The 25,449-nt window shown below is 37.9% G+C and overlaps 1 protein-coding gene across 1 annotated transcript; it reads left to right on the top strand.

Annotated features, from left to right (window-relative positions):
• The first annotated feature begins 370 nt into the window (after positions 1–370).
• Positions 371–13,334, top strand: LOC114366694 (octopamine receptor beta-3R-like). Its single transcript, XM_028323638.1, has 5 exons — positions 371–383; positions 478–1,367; positions 1,482–1,587; positions 11,692–11,803; positions 12,633–13,334. The coding sequence occupies exons 1-5, from the start codon at positions 371–373 to the stop codon at positions 12,847–12,849; spliced, it is 1,338 nt and encodes a 445-aa protein (XP_028179439.1). The 3' UTR covers positions 12,850–13,334.
• The last annotated feature ends 12,115 nt before the right edge of the window (positions 13,335–25,449 follow it).

The following is a 25,449-nucleotide window of genomic DNA, read 5'->3' as shown; positions in this document are numbered from 1 at the left end:
CCCCAATGCTTTCCATGTTACCCGGTTGGTAGTGGCGGCAAAATGACGAATACTTCGAAAAAAAGCTAAAGTTACCATCTTTTGCACAATCTACGATCGCAACATAAATAACCCTCTAGTTACATTTATGAAAAAAGTACATACGTAACTGGAATAAAAATATTCAATCGATTGCCAAATACTATAAAACAATTAGAGGGAATCAAATTTAAACGAACGCTCAAAGACTGGTTATTTGACAAATCTTTTTATAATTTAAATTAATATTTTAATGTAATGTAATGAATAATTTTATAATAACTGACATTGCAAAATAATTATCCAATTAATAATTAATTATGTTTTTGACAATTTATATTGTACGTCCGAAATGGATAAATTGTGTACTTTAGCATTATGTGCCTTTTATGTAACACCACTGTATCAACACAATTAACAATAAATGCTTATCTTATCTTATCTTATCTTTGTCAACAGATGGCGCGCTGCGGAGCGAGGTAGAAGCGCGCGGGCGCGGTACGGAGTCAGCGTTCCTCCACGAGCTCCACTCGACGCTGGCGCCCGCTGCCGCGCCCGACCACCCCTGGACGCACACCCTTGCCCTCGTCCTCAAAGGCCTAGTCTTTACCACCATCATCTTAGGAGCTATATTCGGAAACGCACTCGTCATCATCTCAGTCCACCGACATAGGAAACTGCGCGTCTTGACCAACTACTACGTTGTTAGTTTAGCTGTTGCTGATATGCTCGTTGCTTTGTGCGCGATGACCTTCAACGCCTCTTCAGAACTCACAGACGACTGGCTATTTGGACCTCTAGTCTGCGACATCTATAATTCCTTAGATGTGTACTTTTCAAGCGCTTCAATCCTTCATCTATGCTGCATTTCCGTGGACAGATATTATGCCATCGTCAGACCTCTAGAATACCCTGTCACCATGACTCATAGAACCGTTTGCTTCATGCTAGCCAACGTCTGGCTCTGGCCAGCCTTCATCAGCTTCGTCCCAATCTTCATGGGCTGGTATACCACCGAACAGCATCGGCAATACAGAAGAGCGAACCCAGACGTGTGCATATTCAAAGTCAATATGGTATACGCGATAGTATCGTCAAGTGTGTCGTTCTGGATTCCGAGTCTGGTCATGATATCTATGTACTGCAGGATATTTAGAGAAGCGATACGGCAAAGAGAAGCACTGACTCGGACGTCTTCGAATATCCTCCTAAACTCAGTGCATATGAAGCATACGTCACATTCTGCGCATCATTCTCACTACCTCCATCCTGATAGAAGACCTTCAGATATCAGCCCGAATTACAGCACCTTTACAGAATGTCCTGAAGAGACGGAGTTTGGGGGAGAAGTAGTGATGGCTTTGGGGGATATTTGTCCGAGTAAAGAAGCGAGTCCGAGGAAATCTGTGAACGTGAGCTGTGATACTGCCAGTTCGGGGTACTGTTCTGGGGGGTCGAACAAGCGGTCTTCGAGTGGTCATGCACCGCCTCCAGGATGGAGACCTAGTTGTTCTTCGGCGGTGGCTACGAGGGACTTGGCGAAGGCTGCGACGGAGTTGAATGCTCAAGGTAATGTAATAAATAATATTTTTTCTATTAGTATAGAAAAAATTGAAAAATTGACCGATTTAAAAAAATTCTTTCACATAATTATTTAGGCTGAGTTGCACCACCTAACTTTAACGATAACTGGTGTATTTTGTACGGAGTTTGACAGATTTTTGACGTTTGTCAAAGTTAAAGTAAGATGGTGCAACCCAGCCTTAGAATTCTATTTTTTTCCGATAAACAATGGCATTTTTTTTTATTTAAAAAAATTATATAGAAAACTACATAAAAAATATTTTACTGACATTGTCACTTAAAATCAAATTCTAATGGACTCCCAATTCTTAGGTATACTCAGTGATAGTTAAATCAATAATGGAGAGAAAAGATAGCGAACATCGAACCCTAAAGTGATAGTTAAAATAACAAATTAAGAGGGTACTTCAAAAGTTTCTTCAACTGGAACAATAAAATCGACTCGCACTTCAATGTCTTACAACTAGCTTAATCGATTGATAGCCGTCTTGACCTTGAGGTTAATGCAGCCGATGTATTTTTCATCGCGTTTCCAAGTAATCTTTGAAGGCCAGTGCAATGTCGTATTCCCAATGACATCAAAAATCAATTCTACAATGGATGAATCTATACTTCTATACTAATATTATAAATGCGAAAGTAACTCTGTCTGTCTGTCTGTCTCGCTTTCACGCCTAAACCACTGTACCAATTTTGATGAAATTTGGCATAGAGACAGTTTGATCCCCGGGAAAGGACATAGGATAGTTTTTTTCCCGGTTTTTGAAACAGGGACGCGTGCGATAGAGTTTTTCTGTGACAGACAAAATTCCACGCGGGCGAAGCCGCGGGCGGAAAGCTAGTTCTTAATAAAAAACTTACCATTCCCCAGAAAGTTTCTGTTTACGAAAATATACTGGGAAGATAAAAATCCGTACGCTTTTGAGTTTTAGTACCGTTTTAAGACGAGCATTTTATTTTCTGCTACTGAGGGTAGCTTGTTTTTCTCGAGCTTATTTCCTTAAATTTGAAGTTTCATTACGCTTTTTTTGGAGAATTTAAACCAACATGTTTAAAGACTGTTCTAACAAATAAAATATGTAGACATGCGTCGCAATCATTCATAGTGGTATTACTTTTTTCATAATAAAAATAAAAAACATAAGGTAAGGTCACTTCACAATAATTGTTACAGTGCCCTTTTTCTCATGCCGTTTGTGGCAATCGCACTTACCTATAATTAGTTCAAATTACTTTAATAGATGGTGGTATCCCGAATAGACTCGCGATGTAAGGAATTTTCATAAATGTGCTGCATATTCATAAGCGTATTTTTTAAGCTTGTGTCAAATAAAATCATGGAGAGTGTAAGCTAAATCCTCCATTTTCCTGTGATAAATTAGAGAGAACTATCCTAGAATGCCCACCATGACAAAATCTTATCGATGTTTTTAGACGTCAAATGGGCTTATCGTATAAAATCGATAAAATTCCTCGATATACGTTTATCAAGGCGCGAATCCTCTGCAGTAGAGACATGACCTGACAATGTTTGCCTCTGGTATATTAAAGACAGTCATTCTCTTGAAGTAGATACTATCGCCCGTATTAACAAACGGTGCTTGCTTAAGTGAAGCAGCAAATCGAACGCACAGCGTTGTTCTACTCTACGTTGTTCTAGCTCTACGATAATGTTATTGTTCTTTATGGAATAAATGACCATGATTATGACTGTGATTGGTTCGTGTGTCACCTTGTGCGTCCACGCGCACTGTGAGACCTCATAGTAATGTTTTGAATACGGGCGTAAATGATCTGATGATGACCATGAAAATAATCGTTTTATTATTAAGAGACTATTTTCTCACGGCTATGCCCTTGATAATCGTTAAGCCCTAATAATTTATTCGATAGCATCGATCATTAACAGCTAATTGACCCCTTTCATGTCAAGAGAAATGGTATCAACTAAACGATAATCTATGAGAGTACAGTTATTGCTGACCGTTATAAATAACTGTTTAGTAATTCATGGAGGCCTTGGCATTAGTATTGATACGTTATTATACCTTTTGTGTATATTGTTTAGTTATTATGACGTTCGAACTAGGTATTGCTATCAAATCCATTATGTTATCGGTAAGGTTAACAGCTGCTGCAGATTTATATGTATAAAACTTATAATCATATAGACACAGTACATAAGGCGAACTTCATGCCATTTGGCATTCTCTTTCAGTTGATATCTATCACTTACCAGAGTCTTCCAATAGAGTTCATAATTTAGTGAAGCTTACGTACTGAATTTATTTATTTAATTTACCTTTCTATGTTTCACATAGAAAATGTGTGTGTTCAGTACTTAATAACTCTTTACAGCTTATGTACTACATAATGCCTTACAATTTTATTTCAAAAACAAAATTATGAAAGGCACAATTCAAAGTTTCATCACAGGAACCTATCACTTATAGCTAAAAAGAGTTCAACTGTTTAGTAAAAAAAGAAAAAATGGTCACAAATAATTAAAAATGTGACGGAATAAACCAAAATGTTCTTAAGATTGCCCTTGAAGAGCTTTTACATCTTAGTGGTTACGTTATTAAAAAGTTCTTAAATCTACCCACTAAATGAGTACTAAAACATTGTTATTTAATCAAGTCGCTCCAAAGGACAATGTTCGTTCTCCATACATTGTTCGCCTAAAAACCAACAATTTTGACATATTACTACCCGAAAGCGAAATAATACGATTCTGTGTGTAAGAACAATGATTCCTAATGGACNGTCATTTAGTCTCCTTTGCAGGAGTACGACTCTCTATAATTTACCAAAGAAGCAAAGGGAGGATTGGCCTACACTCCCCACGCTGGCTAGACGGGTTGGGGAGGCCTGATGTTCATATTTCTACCCTAAGTCACCATAAATCCTTACATAGATCAACTGAAAGAGAAAGGTCCTATTTCTTTCTACTTGATTCTCTACATAATTTTGTTATACAGGGTGGCCCAGAAAGAAATTCACTTTTGAAAATTCAAGAAAAAAAAATCTGTGTAATTTTGTAGAACTTTATTCATTACAATTCAAAGAAAATTAAATGAAATTTATTTTTAAATTTACCTTCATCAAATTACATCGTATAGGAGATTTCCGTGACGATTACAAAATTCGATCAACATACATCAAAATCTTGAAATGCGTTCGTTAGAATTACCTCAAAACCTATTTTCCATTTTTTGCCGAATGTTCAGCTTCAGTTGCTGCATGGTTGTTGGATTATAAAAGTATACTCTATTCTTAAGGTAACACCACAAATAGGAGTTTTCTGGAGTGAGATCCGGGCTTCCTGGTGGCCAGGAGATGTCACCCCTGCCTGAAATTATTTTTTTGTGGGAACATGTCTCTTACCATCTAAATGCTCTCATTTGAAATGTGACACGTAGCCCCATCTTGATGAAACCAAGAGCTCTAGTCATAGCCTTGCGAATTTTGCCACTTTGAAATCAAAAAGCTTTTCAGCGTGTCAGTATAGCGCTCTCAAAAATTAATTATCCTTTCGAATGCAACAAACCAATTAAGCAGGGGTGAAATCTCATTGCCACTAAGAAGCCCTAATCTCATTCCAGCAGACTTCTTTTTGTATGGTTACATTATGAGCAGTGTATACTCTAAAAATCCAAAAACTCTGCAGCATTCATCCATCCTGAATCCATTTAAAGGTAACTCTTATGAAAGTTTTCCAAAATTTTTATGTATGTTGACCGAATGTTGTAAACGTCAAGGGAATCACATGTACGATCAAATTTAAAAAAGAAAGTAAATTTATAAATAAATTGCATGAAATTTCCTTTAAATTGCGATAGTTAAAGTTCTACAAAAATATACAGTTTTCATTTCCTTAAATTTTCAAAAGTGAACTTTCTTCTGGGCCTGGGCCACCCTGTATTACGAAGAGAGCAAAAAATGAAAGCCGTATTGCGTTGCGTTTGTTCGAAAGTGACATCTTTATTTTTTGTTTTATATTTTACTTTTAAATCCTGTCCTTGACACTACTCTGTAAAATCCTACGTTATTTTTTTATCTGAATACGGCTTCTCAAATTCATTCTTGAGTACAAATTCATACTTGAATCTCACCTTATAACAAGTTTTTTAATTATTTTTAGAGAAATTCCAAATTAAACACCACCTTGAATTTAGTTTTCAGGAGTTTGTTACGTGCCATAAATGCCTTTGAGTTAAAAAGAGGGAATTCAAAAAGTTCCTTTTCTCCTAACATTATAAATGGCAAACTTCCATCAATCATTTCAACCAACATCGCCCCGGATCGTTGGTTATACTTTCTGCGATGTATTGTGAACTTTTGTGAAACTCACGAAGGGTCGAGCATTTAATAAAATAAGTATCATTCTTCACTTAATATAAAGCCAGTATGTCCTTACTAGACCTAAATGTAGGATGACAAGTGACAACCCCATTTTTTGCATAAAGTTGCGACCTTGGGATTATCTAAGAAAGGCACAGAAAAGGTACGTGCGAAAATTCTTTGAATATTTTTCCCGTTTTGCAATATTTTTCATTGATGCTCCACTATTAGTTGTAGCATAGTGTAGCAGTCCTCGATAATGCCCTAAGCATGTAACTATCCAACACAAAAACTATTTTCAATTCAAACTGGTAGTTACTGGGGTTAGGGCGCTTAACTCATGAAACAAACGAATTATTGTATATTATTGGAAAAGATTATTGAGTGGCGACCACGAGCCGGAAGACGTAGCGTGGGCAGGCCTTCCACTAGGTGGACCGACGATCTGGTCAAGGTCGCGGGAGGTGCCTGGATGCGAGCGGCGCAGGACCGGTCTTTGTGGAAATCCTTGGGGGAGGCCTTTGTCCAGCAGTGGACGTCTTTCGGCTGAAACGAACGAACAATTAAGTATAGAAGATAAATTGATGAATTACCTTACAGGCCGAATCCGACCAGGACGCTGAGTCCCGTAGCGCGGACTACACCGGCAGTTACGCGGAGCTGGCCGCTCCCGTGCCCTCCCACGTCAACGAGCAGGAGGTAGTGGCCACCCTCCTGCGCACCGCTTCACAGTAACTCCACAAGGCTTGAGGGACGCAGGGCTAAGGTGAGATTCAAACTTCGTGCATCTTCGTCTTGCCAGCGCTCGGGCAGCGTTGACGATGCGTTCGCTCGCTGCCAAGTAACGCAACCCCCTCATTATGCTGTTGCATTAGTGTGGAAGGGTCCCTTTGTCACCGTTAGAAGGGTCCGCTCTTTCGAACTATTCGTTTTTAAAACTCTGCTCCCGTCCCCTCCCACGTCAACGAGCAGGAGGTCGTGGCCACCCTCCTGCGCACCGCTTCACAGTAACTCCACAAGGCTTGAGGGACGCAGGGCTAAGGTGAGATTCACAGAGCTACCTTACACGTTACAAGACGCTTCACAGTAACACCACAAGGGTCGAGGGACACTGAGGACTACGGTGAGATTCACAGAGCTATCCTACACGATACAAGACTCCACTCTTTCGAACTAGCGGTTTTCAAAATTACACACTGGCATCCACGCCGAGTTAGCGGTCCCAGTTCACAGTAACACCACAAGGCCTGAGGGGCACTGAGGGCTAAGGTGAAATTCGTTATCATATCAGCCACATGACGTCCACTGCTAAACATAGACTTCCCCCAATGATTTCGAGATTGTGCGTCCAGCGCCTTCCTGCTAACTTTATGAGGTCGTATTGTGGATGAACGTCCTACGTTGCACTTGCCGGTATATGACCCCCATTCCAGAACCTTGCTATCCCATCGGCCGTCAGTTTTGCGAGCTACAATGCTCTGTCCCTTGCGATTTCAGCTTGCTGCTAATCCGTCGGTAAGTGTGATTCACAGAGCACACTACCTACGTTAGATGAGTCCATTCTTTCGAACTAGCCGTTTTCAAAATTACAAAGCGCGAACTACACTACGCATCTACGCCAAGTTAGCGGCCCCAGTTCACAGTAACTCCACAAGCCTTGAGGGCTAAGATGAAATTCACACTAGCGTCTTTCGAGCATCTTCGTCTTGCCAGCACTTGGGCAGCGTTGACGCTGCGTTCGCTCGCTGCCAAGTAACGCAACCCTTTTATTCCACTGTTGTTCTTCACTACGTTAGAAGAGTCCGCTCTTTCAAACTATCCGTTTTTAAAACTAGGGGTTCACTACGCGGAGTTAGCTGCTCCCGTGCCCTCCCCCGTATTAGCGTCAGTAACTCCACCCACAAGTATAGCGTCAGTAAATCCTCACGAGGGACATTGATGGTTAAGGTGAGATTCACAGAACAACGGGACTATTCCCACTCCCGTTCCCTCCGCTACAACTTCTGTATAGCCAGGATCTACAGCTTGACCGCTAATAAAAACCCATCCAGTGAAGGCCAAGTTTGTCCCGGGTTTCACAGAGCAAGTAATTCATACTAATGTTTTCAAAATTTGGTTGTACCTACAAATTGTGTGAAGCTGTGTCTTCTAAATTTAATTTATGTTGTAGCTACTTACTCAAATAATATTTACACGTAGGTTTTTAAATGTTCTTTTCACAAATGCTAACTTTCAAAAAATAAAAAATCTTTTTCAGATGCTCGTAGCTCTTAGCACCGCAGTGAACCTCTCCACCATCTAGCTACCTACAACCACAGACCTGGCATGAATTCTTGAATACCCGACGAAAACTCTTTGGCGTCACTTTTCTTGGCCCGATTTGTAAATTTAGACTAGTTATCCCACTAACTCAAATTTTAATTGTATGATGTTGCCTATTTTTAGATTAATTCTTTTATTTTTATATTACTGGATTTTCTGTGTTAAATGATTGGCTTATGTAGTTGGTTATATTTAATTTGTTATTGTAATTTATTAAAGTGTGAAGTGTGCTTGCTGTCGATACCTTGTTTTATTTATAACCAAAGATTATGTTCTTAAGAGACTTAATAAAATCGAATTATAAAAGTTTTCCTAAAAATCAGGTTGATGTCACAGTAAATGGTTTAACCACGTTTAAAGTTAATCACGAAAGACAAATACTCTTTTAAAATGCGAACAGCTAGGGACTGGAATTCGCTGCCTGCTGCTGTATTTCCTAAACACTATAATCCGGGCCCTTTCTAGGCGAGAGTGAATAGGCACTTACAGGGCAGATATGTACCATCCTAGACTGCATCTCACTTAACAGGTGCGATTGCGGTCAATACCTGCCTTGTCTTGCATAAAAAAAGTTATAGTTACGGTTAAAGTTAGGTAGTGTAACTTAGCCTGTCTTCTTAAGAGACTATAAAATATTGCGCACAATGGGGCCATTGGGCAATCAAGAGGCTAAGTGCGATTCGACTGCCCTGCAAAACTAACTAAGGAGACTAGAAATGGTATTATTCAAAGGTTTATTTCTCAAAAAACTGGTCATCAGACAACCAAGCCATCCCTCCACTTCCTCCTCGAAGGGAACAGCTTCTCGTATATCAGGTTGACGTCAGAAGGGTGCTGGGACAACTCCGTTTCAACATGGCTCCGGCGCCCTATTGGGATGTAGTCGTAGGGAACCTTGTAGAATAAAAACATTAATATTAAATAACGGTTAGTTTTACGTACCTATTCCTGAAAAGATTTTGATAGAATTACTGTCAGTAAGCTACATTTGGTTTCACAGGACTGGAAAGGTTTTGGAATACATTTTTCATAGATTTTCACTGTTCAAACAGTAGCCAGTAAAATAATCAATGTTGCCTCCGTTCGATAGAAATCTAAAGAAAATAATTTTATAAGAATACACGCATGTAATATTGGTGGATTGAGAAAGTCAAACACTTAGGTAGGTTACAATGAAAGTAATCAGATATGAGATGTGATAACTTAAAAGTTATCACTTAATCCCGTTTTCACCATCAATCCCTAATTTTTAAGTGAACCCTATGAACACAAAATTCCTGTTAAATGTTACCATAAGGTTCACTTAAAAATTAGGGATTAATGGTGAAAACGGGCATAAGTCAATTTTCCGAATAGAGGTCAAGTTCACTATCAAAACCCTCAATAGGGCAAGTGACCCGGTTGTGGCCACCGACCCCTTTGTGGCCATTTAGAACTTCAAATCGTTATAACTAAGGCAAAGACTAATATATTACTCTATGGTTTACGGGAATAAAAATATCTAATATTAGCAACACTGATAGCGTTAACAGCTTTGATGTGTCAAGCTTCACTTCAATCCAACAAGTCATTATTTTTTGAGAAGCGTTAATTGTTTTAAGTCTTAGCAAAAAGGCTAAGGCGAGCGGGTGAGTAAACAATCATTATTTTCTAAATCCTTCTTATTTTTTAAAATGTTTATGTTAATCCTTAATAAAGAATACACTGTCTAAGTGGTACTAATGANTGTCAATATCTTTTTAGCTTTTAACGCAAATCTAGTCTTCAAAGCAGTTTAATCGATTTATTTTATTTTCAAAATCGATATTTTATTGTCTATGATGGCCGCAGGAACATCACTATACATGGACTCCCAGCAATAAAGTACGGTAATGCCTCGTACAGATTTTATCGGCAAAAATTATGGAACTTGATAGGTTTTAGACCATGCCACGCACCAAAACGTCCGGAAGTTGTAATAGTATTATAGAATAAACGTTAAAAGACTTATTTATTTAATTTTTCAATGCTTAAGTGTCCATTAGAATGAAAGGGTGCTTAATGTATTAAAAAAAATAGAAAATAATTATGATGGGTTAATGTTTTTGGGCGGTTTTTAGGCGGTTTCTGACAATGTCCTTTGTTGACATTCAAGTAACAACTCCATTTTCTTAATTGACGGCATAAGTTAACATAATAATCAAATTAAGTATAATGGATAGATCCCGCTAATTTTATTAGAAATACTTAGACAGTATTCTTTAAATCTTTTGTTATAATAACCCTCGTGATTTTAGCTGTAATACTAAAACCACTTAATAAATTGTTAGCAATGAAAACTTTGGTGATTTAAGCTAATGCTTATCAAAGTTCTCAAGGTTAATTTTGAGTTAAGATCGCAATCATTTTAATTGGACCCGTATTACGTAACGGCCCTCAAAATTCTGTCCTGTTATTGGTCTAAAATGTAGACTCTGAATATTGAAATTAATTCAATCCAAGGCTATAGTATAATATTTACTCATATTCTCGAAAAAAATAATGTACAAAGATAGAGTTGTCTAATCGCAAAGCGTTCGTTTTACCCTAATGACGTCCACTGCTAGATAAAAACCTAGGATTTCCATAATGACCGGTCCTGCGCTGCCCACATCCAGGTACTTCCCGCGACCTTCATCAGATCATCGGTCCACCTAGTGGGGGGCTTACCCACACTACGTCTTCCGGCCCGTGGTCGCCACTCGAGAACTTTTCTGCAACCATCTCACATAAAGTCACTGACTGCCCGACAGATTAGCAAGCTGAAGTGGCAATGGGCAGGGCACATAGTACGCAGAACTGACGGCCGATGAGGCAGTAAGGTTCTGGAGTGGAGGCCACGTAGTGGAAAACGCAGCGTGGGACGTCCAAGGTGGACCAACGGTCTGACAAAGGTAGCAGGAAGGCGCTGAATGCAGACCGCTGCCAACTGTGCGATGTGGAGGTCATTGGGGAAGGCCTATGTTCAGCAGTGGAAGTCCTGTGGCTGAAATTATGATGATGACGATAAACCATCACGCAAAGCGTATAAATACTGTTAAACTACATTTTTGGCGACCTGTGTCACAGGTTTCTTTGAAACCTACTTCAGGCACCAGTCTCTCACAAGTGTGATTGGAACTAAGCTAATGCCCGCATTCACAAACGATGCTTGCTTATGTGAAGCAGCAAATCGAACGCACAGCGCTGAATAGAGCTCTGTGATGGTTCGTGTGTCACCCTGTGCGTCCACGCGCACTGTGAGACCTCATAGTAATGTTTGTGAATACCGGCTTAAGACTACTAGAATAAGACCTTTGTATTTAAGTACGCATGTTTCCTACTTTGAAGAGATAGAGATAAACGAATTTATTTTATTATTTTTATTTGACTATAAGCGTTTTAAAAACCGCCCGCCTGTTGCAGGCGCGTCTCTGCGTGCAGCGGGAAAATCTTGGCGCGCGGAGCATAAGGCGGCGCGTACACTTGGCATCATAGTTGGCGCGTTTTTGCTGTGTTGGCTGCCATTTTTTCTTTGGTGAGTACACATGTTTCATTACCTTTTACCGACGGATTAGCAAGCTGAAGTGGCAATGGGCAGGGCACATAGTACGCAGAACTGACGGCCGATGGGGCAGCAAGGTTCTGGAATGGAGGCCGCGTACCGGAAGGCGCAGCGTGAGACGTCCACCTACAAGGTGGACCGACGACATCGTGAAGGTAGCAGGGAAGCGCTGGACGCAGGCCGCTACCAATCGATCAACGTGGAAAGCATTAGGGGAAGCCTATGTTCAGCAGTGGACGTCCTATGGCTGAAATGATGATGATAATGATGATTACCTTTAAAACCAGCCGGGCTAGGATGCGAGGCGTGATATACTTTATCGACGTCAAAATGTATGGGCAAAGTCGATAAAATGGCGTGATAACCACTTATCGCGGCGCACATCCTAGGCCTACAAGTCACTTTTGTATATGGAAAGTGATAAAAATTGACTTTCAACAAAGTTAAAAGGCAAAACACGAGAATTTTAATTTAAAACTGGATTCATAGGGGTGAAGAGAGCAAATACGCACTTTATATTGTTTTTTTTTTGTCAATGAATTTAGCAAAAAACACGTGGGTACTTATAAAGGTAGACGACCTTATAAGGTAGCAGGAAGGCGCTGGATGCAGGCTGCCACCAACCGGCCATTGTGGAAATCATTGGGGGAGGCCTATGTTCAGCAGTGGAAGTCCTATGGCTGAAATGATGATGATGATGATGAAAGTACCCATCAGAAGTTTGATTTAAAAGGCGTTGTATCACTCATCTCTGCCAGAAAATGATTTTACTTTCAGAAATAAAATTACATTTTCTCCACAGGTATGTGACAACGAACCTCTGCGGCGAGCCTTGTGAGACGCCATCTGTAGTCGTAGGCGTACTATTCTGGATCGGCTACTTCAACTCCGCTCTAAACCCGCTCATCTACGCGTACTTCAACCGCGACTTCCGGGACGCGTTTAAAAACACGCTCATGTGCGCCCTGCCTTGCTGCTTCAGCTGTTGGAAAGACACCGGCACGGCGCAGTTCGTGTAGTAAAGACTTGCGATTAGTCGCATAAGTACTCGACTTGTCGCAGAAGTGAGGTTTGTGATTTTGTAAGGAATTGCTATTTTAATCTCGTTTAGTAAAATTAGTAATTATAATTACATTTGTTTGAAAATGATAAGCTCGGAGGGAATTAAAGTGTAAAATTGTAAAAAGAGGTGGAAGGTATAAAAATGTTTAGCAATTTCAAATGTGATAGTTTTAAGGGTCATAATCCACGATCACTGTAAATAATTGTAGAAGTCGTAAGTTAGAATTAAAGTAAATTGGCAATAATATTGTTTCGAATAAGTTACATTTCATTGATGCTTTAATGAACTGCCAATCATTCGTAATACACGTTAGTATTTTGTGTCTATACAGGGTGTTGATTTCAATCCTCGCCATATTTATTTAGTTGATCTATTATGACTTTGACGCATTATCCACAAAAAAAATTACAAACGAAAATGGAATTTTTGGCGAATATTTTCCGTGCGACATCAACTGTACTGCGGCTCGAAATACTGCAATAAGTTTATTTTTGAAATACTGCGGCATCATCGAGCTACGCGGATCGCTCGCTTATCATGTCGGACAGCCTGAAGGAAGCCACGCAAAGTAGGTAGTGTAAATAGGTATTTTTCTTTGACTAACTAAAGTTAAAGTTCGTTTTAATTTTTTTCTAAGTCAATTTTTTACTGATTCGTGATCAGAATAAGCTACTTAATCGACTCCCTAAATATGGCGAGGATTAAAATCAACACCCTGTATTAGCGTAGCGATATTATGTTAGTTATAGTTGCTCAAGGTGTATATTCATCCACATTTTAGATAAAAAAAATATTTTTCATACTTATAGGATACTTCTAAATACCATCCTTCTATACTGATATCATTGACAGACTATAGACATCTAAAACTAGAGCTAAATGATAAATTCAAAATAGTAGAAATAGTTAAATTCTATTTATCAAGTCTATGCTATGCTACACCCGCTTAAAATGGAAAGCGAATGTACCTATGATAAAGGATTTTTTGTAACCAATAAGTATGGCAATACCAAAACCAATAGGGCAACCAATATTTAGAACGTTTTATACTCCAAAAAAAGACTACGAATAAATAACTTGAAACCTAAATCTATGACCGTTATTCTAAATTGGTCGAAAAAACGCTAGTCTATTCAGCCCGTTCCACGTGTCCGTTCACTGCAATGGCGCAGTTTGCCAAATAGTTCGTAGATAAACGCGATGTGAGTCTTAATGACGGTTTAGGCGTTTAAAGGACGTAGCACACTTATCGACCTGGAAAGGGATCGTCACCGCATCAACTCGAGTCAGTATTCTTTGTATGAAACTCTACATATTGCAACGCACACTTATCCGCACCGTAACGTAAACGCCTCGCGTCGCGATTGACCACGCGCGAAAGACAATGGTAGCGCACGAAAGACAAGGACAGCTCCCGAAAGGCAATACGGTGTTGAATCCTTTCTTAGTTGATAAGTCTGCTATGAGCTTAAAGGCCGTAGCACATTTATCAACCCGGAAAGGATTGTAAACGTATCAACTCGAGGCGGTCAGTATTCTTTGTATGAATCTCCATACTTTATCCCACACTTATCCGCACCGTAACGTAAACGCCACGCAACGCGCGAAAGGCGGGGTTAGTAGTCGATTACCACGAATGTGCGAAACGTTATTCTCAATAATAATATTATTGCAGTAGGCATTTCGCCCTAATGTATTTCGCCCTTTTTGTGAGAATCGACTACAAAGCCGAAAGGTGATGACAGCTCGCAAAAGGCGCTATGGTGTTAATCCCTTTCCGGATTGATAATATCTGCTATAACCTTAAAGTATGCGTTGCAGTATGGAGTTTCATACAGAGAAAGACCGCTTCGAGTTGATACGGTAAAAATCCCTTTCCGGGTTGATAAATGTGCGACGCCCTTAACTCGTAACTAACTCAACTGTTAACAGCCCGTTTACAAAGCTTTAAGGATAGTTACTGTGGTGAATGAACAAGGATTAACGGTTAACGCTTCGTTAGTTTCGTGAAAGTTAAATATTTAGCAGCCAATGGCACGTATGGTCCGCGATTTTTTAAGTGTGGGGAGTAAAAATCGACTCTCACAGAGATTTATACGTAACAGATATTATATCCATGTTTTTACTTCACTCTACTAAGATAAGTTTATTCAAATCACTGGATACATAGACAGTTCAGTGTCAATTTTATAGGATTTACTTTCTAGAAAATATGATATTTTCTGGCGAGGACTATGGGTAATGGGTACGCATAATGTATGGTAATTCTACAATTAATACTTACGTTCAGGTATCACGGTTGTTGGTGGGTTTCAGTATTTTCGACCTGCAACAAGGAAAATAAGTTTATTAGTAAAACAGTCATAGAATTCAGAGAGATATTTTAAGACCAAGAGAACAAACAATAGTTGTTATCCTGGTTTTCGAAAGAGAGACACACTCATGTTAAAAACATCTAAACTAATGTCAGTTTTCACCATCAATCGCTAAGTTTTAAGTGACCCCTATGGTAATACATAACAGGGATTTTGTTTTCATAGAGGTCACTTAAAAATTAAGGATTAATGGTGAAAACGGGCATAAGCCACTTTCTGTAACAAACTGAACGTAAAGCCACAAGCAAAATCTAGTTCTACATATACTAAGAAGCGATCAAAATACTATCGTTCATCACTACCCGTACCAAGAGATACGCGAGCGATATCTTAAAAAAGTAAAAATCTGAACGCATTGGTACCGGTCTGGCATGCTCGTTCCCCACGACCTTTCGCCTTTTATTTTACTCAACCACGTAATTTTTGTGTAAAATAAACGAACAAGACTGTCGCATTTGCTGAATTAAATAATTTGCTTTACTCGCGTTATGGTCACGGTTTAGTATGAAGTAGCATGCGAACTGCGAAAAGCTTGGACATTAAAATGTTAATGGTCTGGTTGGATTGAAAATCATGATGTTGTTCTACTTTTTCCACATAAATAAAATTAAGTTCCGTCTCTCTCTCTCTCTCTCTCTCTCTCTCTCTCTCTCTCTCTCTCTCTCTCTTTCTGTCTTGGAGATAGAATAAAATTGGGTGGTGCAATTCAACCTAAGTGTTTTACATGGCGTGCCGTCGTCTGTACCTATGTATACGTATAATGTTATTTAGAGGCTATGTAATAACAGTATTGTGAGAACTGCTGCCGACAAACTGTGTCACAGTTTGGCAGAAAATATTAATGTTTACTTACTGTGTGTATTTATATGGAAAATAAATAAATAAATAAAAAATATTTCTGTCTTGGATATAGAATAAAATTGATTGCCTGGAATTATTCTTTTTAAAATTAGAAACCTTAAAATAAGAGCAACTGACTTTGTTGGCTCAGTTAGGATCGTTTGCAAAAAAGGTCCTATTCGTGGATCTAATCTTTAAGTACATCCAAAATTTATAAAACGTGCGAAAAAACTTCAGCAGTTACAGCTATAAACGTAACAGACAAATACACGAGTTGGGGTGAAAGGTCTTCTTAACATCATTGTTGTGTTTCGACAGTTAGAGTTAATATAGCCAAATCTTCTGTGGTTGAGAATTCCGAGAGAAGCTTCCTTCCATCTCGGCCTGATCATCACATTCAGGTGAGATGCAGGCTAAGAGTCCCCTCTTTTTTGGATAAAAAAGAAAATATTAATTAGAAATGAAGGCTGCATGTGAAGTAAACATTAACTCCTCAAGCGCCTCTTCAAGCTCCGAGTTAGTATACAGGGTAGTCCAGACAATATTATTAATTCCATGTTTTCAAGTAAAAATCATAACTCATAACCGAATGAGAAGCGATCTTTTCCTGGCAGGATCCGATACCTAATTAATAATAATAATAATAATAAATACACTTTATTGCACACCAAACAAATAACATAACAGAAGAAAAGGAACACACAAGGTACAATTAGGCGGTCTTATCGCTATGAAGCGATCTCTTCCAGACAACCTATGGTGAGGACAGTTACTTGAAACAAATATGAAGGGGAAGGCGGTGTCGACACTAAAGAAATAAATTATAATAAAAGGCATACAATAAAAATCTAATTCAAAATTTTTATTAAAAAAATCCCTCTGATTTAGACCACCCTGTATGTATTTAGCCAATACATGACCTCAAGCACTCGTCTCAACTAATAGTCAGCTGTCTAGACTTCCAAGTACATAAATACAAAGCTAGAACTAATTATACCGCGAAACCACTTAAAACGTTCTCGTTGTCTTCTTATCTCAACTGAGGATCTTTGAAGCGTTGCGGGGATTTAAGATTGACTTTAGAGAACTGTCTTAAGATAAGATTCTACGTCACATCAAGTATAATGCAGTTACTCGTAGAGAAGTTTAAATAAATAATGAACTCCGTATCGTATTGCGACTTCCTCGTGGACTTATTTATTTATTTAAAACAATTTACATAGTATTTCCAAATATTATCAATGATCATTGACGATGTCACAAAAACCAGTTTGTCCGCTGATTCGACATCACACTGAATCATTCAGAGCATAAAGTCAATTATTTTACTGCGCGCGAGTACCACTCTGACCATATTCTGTCTCAGAACCAAAAGTCCTAGGTTTGAATCCCAGTGACAGCTTGATTTTTGCGCTAGGACTTATTCTATGTCCGCCTAGCTAGCCACCATCTTACTTACCTAAGTTTATCGCCAAAAAAACTAAGATATAGGCAAATCTTTCTCGTTGTGATTAAAATGATAATACCCGCATCGATATTTAACCATACAAAAATTATATAGTGAAATATCTTAACTTTAACCGGGTTTAATCAAGGAGGTACAAATTGACATAATAAGCATAGCTAAGCTTATATCCATCTGGAATAAAATACATGTCAAATGGTTAAATACTTCGTCAAAATATAGGTACGTTCCATACGTAGAAAAAATTTAACCATAGCAGAAAAATTTCGAATTTCCAATTATCTACGTTATCGCAAACAGGAAAATTGAAACTTTTTAATAACATCCCAATATTTACTTCGATCGTTTGATGAAAAATATGGAGCTAGAAATTAGTTTTCGATTACTTTTGCATCTACGCTTGGACGACCTCGCAATATGAACGTTGCAGTTATGAAATGTAATTTTCTGTGAAAAATATTAGTGTATTTTGCAGGGAGAAAACACTTAAAAACTATCATAATTTTCAGCCACAATTATTAAGACGTACACTGTTAAACATAGACCTACCCCATATATTTGTAGCTGTAGCATATAGGTCGATTAGAAGCGTGCAGATCCATGGAAATCCAAGGATTTCAAGGGACCAAAGTCTCCCTTTGTCCAGAAGTGTACTTCTTTTTGTTGAAACGAAGGTACACTATTTTCGTTCATCAGTCAGTCTTCATTATGCTTTCAATGCAGTGGGAAGCCTATATTATGTAAAATTATAAATTTGGTGGGAGTCTGCCTCTCGTCTCGTCTCTTTTTACCTACTAGACCAATAACGAGCTAAATAACTGAAGCATCGAATCAAATACAGTCGAGTAGAGCCAACCACGGGAACAGCGTGAAACGAAACGGAATGCCCGTTCACGCTTGCTGCGTGTTTCGGAACGCAGACATTCCGAGCGAAAAATTTTACGAGAAAATCTAAATGCTTGCTTCGGCATACGTAGGTGTTACTAAATCCTCTTTATAGTGTTTTTTTTTTCTTTTCATAATTAAATTTATTAAAAAATAGATATTAATTATTATTTAGACCTGCATCGTCTTAAATTTTAAATAAAGGAATGTAGCAATAGTAAATTCCGTTCCTTGCAAATCCAGTGGAATCTACTAGCAAAAAGAAAAATATAATTTCATTACTCCAGATCACGAAAACTTTTTTATTTTGTACAGTCGCGGAATGAAAAGGTTCGTCACCTTAGTGTCGGTTTTCGCTTGCACTAGGTACTGTAAGAGTCAAACCTGCCAACATAACAGTGCAAGAAACAGTGCTGCTAACATTTAAATAAATATGACGTTTGCTAACGAATAAGGTTTTGCTTGTTTATTTTTCTATCCCATCAGTGCAATGCAATGATGACATTGACCAATTGACAATAGTTTTTTTTGTTTAATAGAAATAATAATGGCAGGTTGAACCAACAAGAAGGTTTTAGTTTATCAATCATAATAATCTTCTTGACAAGATAAATCGTCAAACAACTTTGATCTGAATAATTTTGAACTTTACTGACGAACAGTTAAAGATCATTTTCTCTAACTCGAGATTATTCTGTAACATAGTTTCAAAAGGTAATATGTGCTCGTGATTCGTTGAAGGAATCAATTTGAAAACTGACGAACCTTTTCATTCTGTGACTGTACTTATTTAGTAAGAGAATAACATAAGTAAACTTATGAGACTAAATTGGGTAACAATCATTGATTTAGTATTTGTCGCCTTAATCCAAATATGTACGAAAATTAAATAACGGGGGCATGATGCAAAACCTGCCAACCCACCAATCTTCCGCATGCCTCTCTACGTCACTTGTGAATTCCCCAATCTACATGCCAGCCTAACTCGTAGTGACTGAATAAATGGATTTTCGGCATCACAGCGTCAGATCGCTCAGTTCACCCCACAAAGCGATTGCGTTCCGTCTCACGCACTGCTGACGCGGATCTAACTTCGCGTAAAATCATTTTAAAGAGTTACACGTTTTTGCGGTGTGGGTACGGCGGGTGAATAGTGACGTAAATTAAAAATCTGTGAAATTGAATCGAGGATTGAGAGTTGATAATTATATTAGAAATGTTTGAAGAAAATGTCTTAAATTCCTGGTTCCTAATCAAAGCATTAGAATTCGATCTATTATTTATTTGGTATTTCCCATTTTGCCAAAGCCTTAAAGTCTATACTATAAAACAAAGCTCAAAAGAGATTAAATCTCACTCATATATTCTGTCCTAAATTAGGTCTAACTTTCAATTCAATCAAAAAGCCATAACCTATCCTTGATATTGAAACAAAATATTATTATGACTGTTCAATGGATCACAATAATATATTACGTTAGCAACCAAAATGTAAACAAAAAATATCTCACAAAATAGCAGCAATATTGTATCAACTCAAAAAAGTACATCTTTTCCCGCAGCGTTATTTATTAAAATGTTTGCCAAAATACATTTTTCCGCTAATAGTCCATATTCGGTGTCAAAGCCAATATTGATCATGTCACTGAATCGACTCAGATTGACAACTTGATAGAGGGATGGTATTAGGAAAGACACTTTAATATACGAAAAAGATTTTTATTTTTGATACTTCTCCGGCTGATGTTATTAGTTTTGCCATATTTTTTTGAGGATAAACATGAGGTTGAATTTAATTTAAAAAATCTACTGTCATAAGCAAGAATCGGATATACGACTTTTTGCTTCCTAGTCGATTGTTTTTTGAACTATTCGAATATTAAGTACTCTATCCAATGTCATTAAAAGAAAATTATCAATACAGTTTTAGTGAAAGATCATGGATATTTTTAGCATTCAAATGAACACTGAATTAAACACTGCTTGAATAATTGCCAGTTTTTTTCTAGATTTCATAATAATTTTCTTTCTGTCGATGTTAACTAAAAACATCACACTTATGAAGATTCACTTATTTTGTCATTGCTATTTTAGAATTGAAATAAGTAAATAATTACATTTTCATTGTGATATTATAATCTGTAATGATAGTTTTATGATGATAAATATTAATAATAATAAAATAAGTAATTATAGACGTACTTAAATGACAGATCCTCGTTATCAACTTTTTTGAAAATATTTCATTGTATTTGTTTATTTACTCAATCGCTTTAAATTGTAACTAGTTATTTTATATCCCCTTTTAAAACGATTATATTGAATGTTATTGCTATGTCATAAAAACTATTTTAAATTAACAAAATACTAGTAAATTTCGCCTATTTTCTTAAGGATCTGTCATTTTATCATAAATAAGTTTTAAGTACTAGGATAACCAAAATTAGGAGAGATTTTCGGAAAAAAAATCGGAAATCTTTTCAAATTATTTTTGTTTAATGTAATGTTTTAATTTTTCTTTGCAAAAGGGGAAAACAAATACGTAACAACTAAGTGTTATGCTAATAAAATATTGTATGTTTGTGAAATTAGAATACACAAATTGGTTGTAAACGAAATTAGTGATAGATTAAGATTAAATAACTGTGCTTATAGTTATAATATTTTTTCTGTAAATACCAGCTTAAAGCAAAAAAGTTAACTGTTAAATCATTATAATATTATAATAGGTAAATAGAAAAATATCCTGTCCTTCTTGATGTAAGTAAAAATATTAAATTATATCCTTTATCAATAAATCAAGAAATTTACAGTCGACAGCACAACAGGCTTATACAGTTTTGTTGCAAAATAACACCTATTACGACTGAATAAGATACCGTAGTGTATAACTTGATGTGCTGTCGTCTGTACCTAAAAGATATTATATCATCTCAAAATTTTAATATGAAATTAATTTGCATATCTCCATCTAAAATAAGCCATACTTAAAAAGTTTATAAACACATCATTAATGAGTGCAAAGAACACTGTAAAGACTAGATAAATGAAAATTATTTTTGAGATTAACTAATATTAAAATACGTTAAACTACTACCGTTATCCATAAACTTATTGATATTGCTTTATTACGAATGTTGGTATCAATTTGCTATATTAAGCGTAAAACGCTTAGATTACTATTTTAATATCACTATTTATAGTTTTGTAATTATTGACACCTTTGTTCAGTTTTTGTTAAAAAAATTCTAGCAACCTTTTCAATAAAAATTAGGAAAAACATTTATGTTAAAATTAAAACATTATTTTAGAAATCCTTCAAAAGGGAGTTGGCACACTTTGCATGCGAATGGTCCTGTAAATATTGTATCATAATTAGGGTAAAAAATACAGCAATAACTAGCAAAGGCTATAAGATTTGATGTGTAAATTAGCTGTTTTAGAAATAAGATATTTTTACGTTAGTGTTCTTGTTGCCATGTGTTAACTATCTCATACTAATTAGTTTATCGTGAAAAGTAAATAAACGGTTAAAATGTGAGCTTTAGTTTTTATTAAAAATCCTTTATATTGTCCCATCGCTGTGAACAGACGAGGCAAAGAAAATCGGCAAGTCTTGGAGCGAGATGAAACGCGAAGCTCAAGACCGAACACGATGGAGGACTGCTGTGGACGCCCTCTGCCCCATGTAGGGGACATAGGACCTTAAGTCAATATGTGTGATAATAAGTTATGTATTATCTTAGTTAGTTACTCCTACAAGAAGCTACACAAAATACACAGCAGGATAATCATCGTCATATTCAGCTACAGGATGTCCACTGCTGAACATAGTCCCCCAATGATTTCCATTATAACCGGTTGGTAGCGGCCTGCATCCAGCGCCTTCCTACTACCTTTATGAGGTCGTCTGTCATTCTTGTACAGTAGAGTAGACTTAGGTAGGCAGCTACTTTTCAAGTGAAATACGTCTTATGCTAGACAAAGCAAAGACCTCCGTCAAGGATTTCCACGACCTTCCCGCGTTCATCAGGTCAGCTCACCACCGAATGGGAGGTCTAAGTCTTCCAGGTCGTGGCCATCAGTTCCACAAACTAGTAATCATGTCTCCTGTGGTCATCAGATCAGTTATAGGAAACAAGTTTCAGTCAAATGACGTCCACAGCTGGATAAATGCCTCCCCCAAGTATTTCCACAATGACCGGTAGGTGGCCCTACGATCTGGTGAAAATCGCGAGAAGTGCCTGGATGCGGACAGCACAGGATCGGTCGTTGGAAAGAAGAACCTATTATACAAAAACATTGTTGTTATTTTATCAGTTCCACGTAAGAGCAAACGTGAAACTAGTTATTTAAATTAAATCAAAGAATAGCAAAACCCACTCGAGCATTACATAAATTAGCATACTTATTATCCACTTTGTTTACGATAAATTACTTGTAAGTAAACCTTTTTGACAATAAAACTACCTACCTATCGTAACATAGAATATGTACTTACATAAAATAAAAAAGTATCAACGAACGACAGCACATTAAGGTAAACACAGCGACATCTTATTTACTTGAGGATGATTTTAGCAATTGTGCGGGCTACGTCAATCAGTTTGGTTCTCCTGAGGACCTCTTCATTTCTGATTCGATCATGCAGGGAAACTCCGAGCATAGCCCGCTCCACGCCCTTTGGGTGACCTTGAGCCTTCTTATGAGGCCTATCCTAAGCTACCACGACGATCTGGTGAAGGTCGCGGGAGGTGCCTGGATGCTGGCGGCGCAGGACCGGTCTTTGTGGAAATCCATGAAGCCTTTGTCCAGCAGTGGACATCATACGGCTAAAGCGAACGAACGAAAGGTGATTTTGATATAAAAATGTTAGTAACCCCAGAGGGGTTAGTGTAAGTTTCCATCAAATGTCGTCACTAGTGAGCGCATCAAAAAATCTGTGAAGATTTTTTTACGCAGTCACTAGTGAAAACTAGAATTTGAATTTGAAAAAAAAAACCGTTTGATGTAAACTCACACTAATGTCCGTATTCACCATCAATCCCAAATTTTTAAGTGACCCATATGAAAACAAAATCCCTGTTATGTGTTACCATAGAAGTCACCTAAACATTACAGTTTGATGGTGAGAACGGGCATAAGCCCCCTGAATGTGCCTGTACCTACCTACTAAAGATACAGCCTACTTGTGATACCTACCTATTGTTCTTGTAGCGCTATCTGCGGGTAGGCACTTAAGCCGACACACTTGATTGTGAGATTGTGGCCCGCTCGAGATGGATCTAGATTGGAAGATCTAGACTTCGTGTTTAGACTGAAACTTAGTTAGTTATTTAATAAAACTGTGTTTTTAATTGGTAGGTACAAAGTTGAAAATGGACTATTGAATTTATATGAAAAGGTAACTACTTTTTTCCTTTTGCACTCTGCCTGTTTTAGGAGTGTTTGTTTGTATAAATCTCCTTCATTTTTAGGAAGGTTTAATTAATATTTTTATGTAGATAGTGCCTATGCTGAGGTCGAATCAAAGTATCGTTTAATAATGTTGACTCCATCACAATTTGTTAAATGCATGGTAACAGCAGTAACAGGCATGTTGTACTTATGTATAGGTACGGTATGTGCTTTATTCTTACATGGTAAGTATGTAAGGTAGATACTCGTAGGTAGGTACATTTTCACAGCTTACGATCTGTAACATGCCACTCCTTAATAATAACAACATCTTTAGAATAACAACATCTAGTCAACCAAGTCAGTAACTGACGGCCTCGTTCCTAAACAGCATAAGTTACAAAATCCACGTCTGTCCTTTCATCCCCTTCTACGACGTTATCTGTAATCCTATTAAAGATATGCCTCCAGTTCCGTACAGATTAAATTGAATATAGTCGTACATATTAAACTGAACTTCAGCTGGGCTAAAATGCGCATTGTGACAAAATCTTATCGATGATTTTAAGACGGTAATGCCTTGATCATACGTACCGAGCAAACGGACAAGACAGTGCTCTCGGCCGAGTACTCGGTGTGTATGAAACATTACGCCGAGTGCTCGTCCGAGCTTTCGAGTATGTGACTCGCTCACCCAACTGTCTCGACCGATTAAAAATGTTACTGTCTCGCCCGTTTACTCGGTACGTGTGATCAAGGCTTTAATGTATGGACTTACCGCGTAACATCGATAAAATGGCGCGATAAAAACTTATCGCGGCGCACATCCTATGCCTACAGGTCATGCTAGTTTCAGCCGAAAGACGTCCACTGCTGGACAAAGGCCTTCCCCAAGGATTTCCACGAAGACCGATCCTGCGCCGCTCATATCCAGGCACTTCCCGCGACCTTCACCAGATCGTTGGTTCACCTAGTGGGAGGCCTGCCCACGCTACGTCTTCCGGCTCGTGGTTGGTATATTGAAGTTATGCGATTTTAATAGTTTGTATACCTCGACTAGCTACTAGTTGCCAACACCATAAACCTATCGTTTGTAGTTTTGACGTACCTACCTATTCATTTTAAAAGTCTGGGTGACTAAAACAAACGTTTAAAACAAAATGTTTTGTACTTACTGTCCTTGTAAAAGCGGTCGAAGCATTACACTTTCACACATTAAACAAACACTGCATTCCTAGGTTTCCATAAACCTTTGGTGCCGACGGATTGTGAATGTCACCTACCTACTTAACGCGAGGTTTTGAACTATCGCCTATGTAAGGATCACTGTTGTTTTGGTATTGCACTTGATTTTACACAAACACCACTGACACTGGAATCCTAGAGGAGCGTTACGGACCTGAAGTTTAGTGTCAAAATGCGTCGACGCATTTAAAAGACAACACCGCAGTGTTTGAAGTACCGGCACATTGGCACGTTCCCAAAAAGCCTGCTGTTAAGTAATACGCACCATTATCGTCCACTTCTTTTGTCTTTACGTATGACATCACAGATTAGAAAAACAAAACATATACACACAGTGCAACAGTCTAAA

The sequence above is a fragment of the Ostrinia furnacalis genome, unplaced genomic scaffold (genome assembly GCF_004193835.3).
Source record: "Ostrinia furnacalis isolate ACB-3 unplaced genomic scaffold, ASM419383v2 OfSCF0664, whole genome shotgun sequence".
In the NCBI taxonomy this organism is placed as follows: domain Eukaryota; kingdom Metazoa; phylum Arthropoda; class Insecta; order Lepidoptera; family Crambidae; genus Ostrinia; species Ostrinia furnacalis.
Note: the sequence above shows the minus strand (reverse complement) of the source record. Positions and strands in the feature narration are given on the sequence as shown.

Excerpts from the sequence above, each read along its gene's own strand:
- LOC114366694 (XM_028323638.1), top strand. Across the intron at positions 1,588-11,691 it reads GACGGAGTTGAATGCTCAAG|GCGCGTCTCTGCGTGCAGCG; the intron begins GTAATGTAATAA and ends CGCCTGTTGCAG. Across the intron at positions 11,804-12,632 it reads TGGCTGCCATTTTTTCTTTG|GTATGTGACAACGAACCTCT; the intron begins GTGAGTACACAT and ends TTTTCTCCACAG.